Below are 1,428 nucleotides of genomic sequence, written 5' to 3' on the forward strand. Positions count from 1 at the left end.
AAGACCTCATCTTTGTACCAAAGCAGCAGAATCGTCTCTCCCTCCTGTATTATCACGCGCCGCTCCCCCTTCGGCAGAGCCCCCAGCGGCACCACCGGCACCCAATTCTCCCCTCCCGACGACGAGGACTCCTCCGCGATGGAAACCTGGGCGGCCTTGCACGCCACTCGTCGGCGAGAAGAAGACCTAGGGTAGTAGCAGAGCAGAAGAGAGTTGGTGTGATGGCGGTGGCAGAGAAGAAAGGGGTGTTTGCGGTTGCGAGAAGGAGAAGAAGAGAAAGGAGCGGGAAAGTGGGATTTGGAGGAAGAGAGGGAGAAAGGATTGGTGGTGGCCATGGCCATCAGTGGAAGGAGGAAGGTGTGTGTGTGAGAGAGAAAGTGAAGTCATGAAGCAGCACCACACAGAGAGGATAATGCAATAGCCAATAAGTTATGAATTATGAACCACAATTGTAGTGTTAATGCTTGGCACCATTTTATTCATTCATCCACATCAAACTCTAAATTGCAGTGTTCTTATGTAAGTGTAACTACCAACTACCTTAATGCATTATGTTATAGGTTATTTCTTATCCTCTCAACCAAAAAATTTTAAATATTTTTATTTAACAAATACAAAATAAATACATCAGAAACTTAAATTTTTTTATATTTTTAATAAAAAAATTTAATATATAAACTTAACATATATTTAGTTATTAATTTTTTTATACATGTATCATAATTATTCTGAAATATCTTTTTATATAATTCATTTTGAAGTTAATTTTTACTTTCCTTTCTTAATTTAAATTTGAAATAATGATAAATCTATAATACTGTTGTGCTAAGCATTTAATGGTTCAGAGCGCAAAAAACATTTGAGTTACTTTTGAAGCACCTAAATTTTATTTTTTTATTTACTTATTAAAGTGTTAAAAAATATTAGTATATTAATAGACTAAGCGTATAATTATTTCTTGTTTATCATTTGCAATCAGTTTTTATTATTTGTTAAAATTGTATAAATATAATCCAATTTTTTTATGTTATTATTAACATGTGAAAGTGAAATAGTAGCAAATAAAAATTAATTTTCATGCACTATTATGTAAAAATTTTATACAAATATTTAATCGAGTATGATTATATTATTAAAAATAAATAATTTTTAAATTTATTACGGTCATATATATACATATAAAACTATTTATGTATGGACATACACGAATATTTAATTATGTGTTTTTTAGTTATTATAAATAACTAGAATGAAATATGTGCGATGTGCAAGATGGTAAATTAATGATGGTATATAATAAATATTAAAAATTATTATTTTTGTATAATTAAATTAAATATGTGTAAATTAAAGTTAAATTTAAAAGGTGTTTTATTTAAAAAAATTTATAGTACAAAAGATTTGGATGTTGGAGTTGTAAAAAGTAAT

General features: G+C 29.9%; 1 protein-coding gene across 1 annotated transcript in view; it reads right to left on the reverse strand.

Annotated features, from left to right (window-relative positions):
- Window positions 1–484, reverse strand: part of LOC107488379 (uncharacterized) — a gene marked incomplete in the record, with an annotated part of 2,180 nt that extends 1,696 nt beyond the window's left edge. The window contains 1 exon segment of the mRNA XM_016109124.3: window positions 1–484. Coding sequence (XP_015964610.1) covers window positions 1–341 — 341 coding nt within the window.
- Window positions 485–1,428: the final 944 nt, after the last annotated feature.

The sequence above is a fragment of the Arachis duranensis genome, chromosome 5 (genome assembly GCF_000817695.3).
Source record: "Arachis duranensis cultivar V14167 chromosome 5, aradu.V14167.gnm2.J7QH, whole genome shotgun sequence".
Lineage (NCBI taxonomy): Eukaryota > Viridiplantae > Streptophyta > Magnoliopsida > Fabales > Fabaceae > Arachis > Arachis duranensis.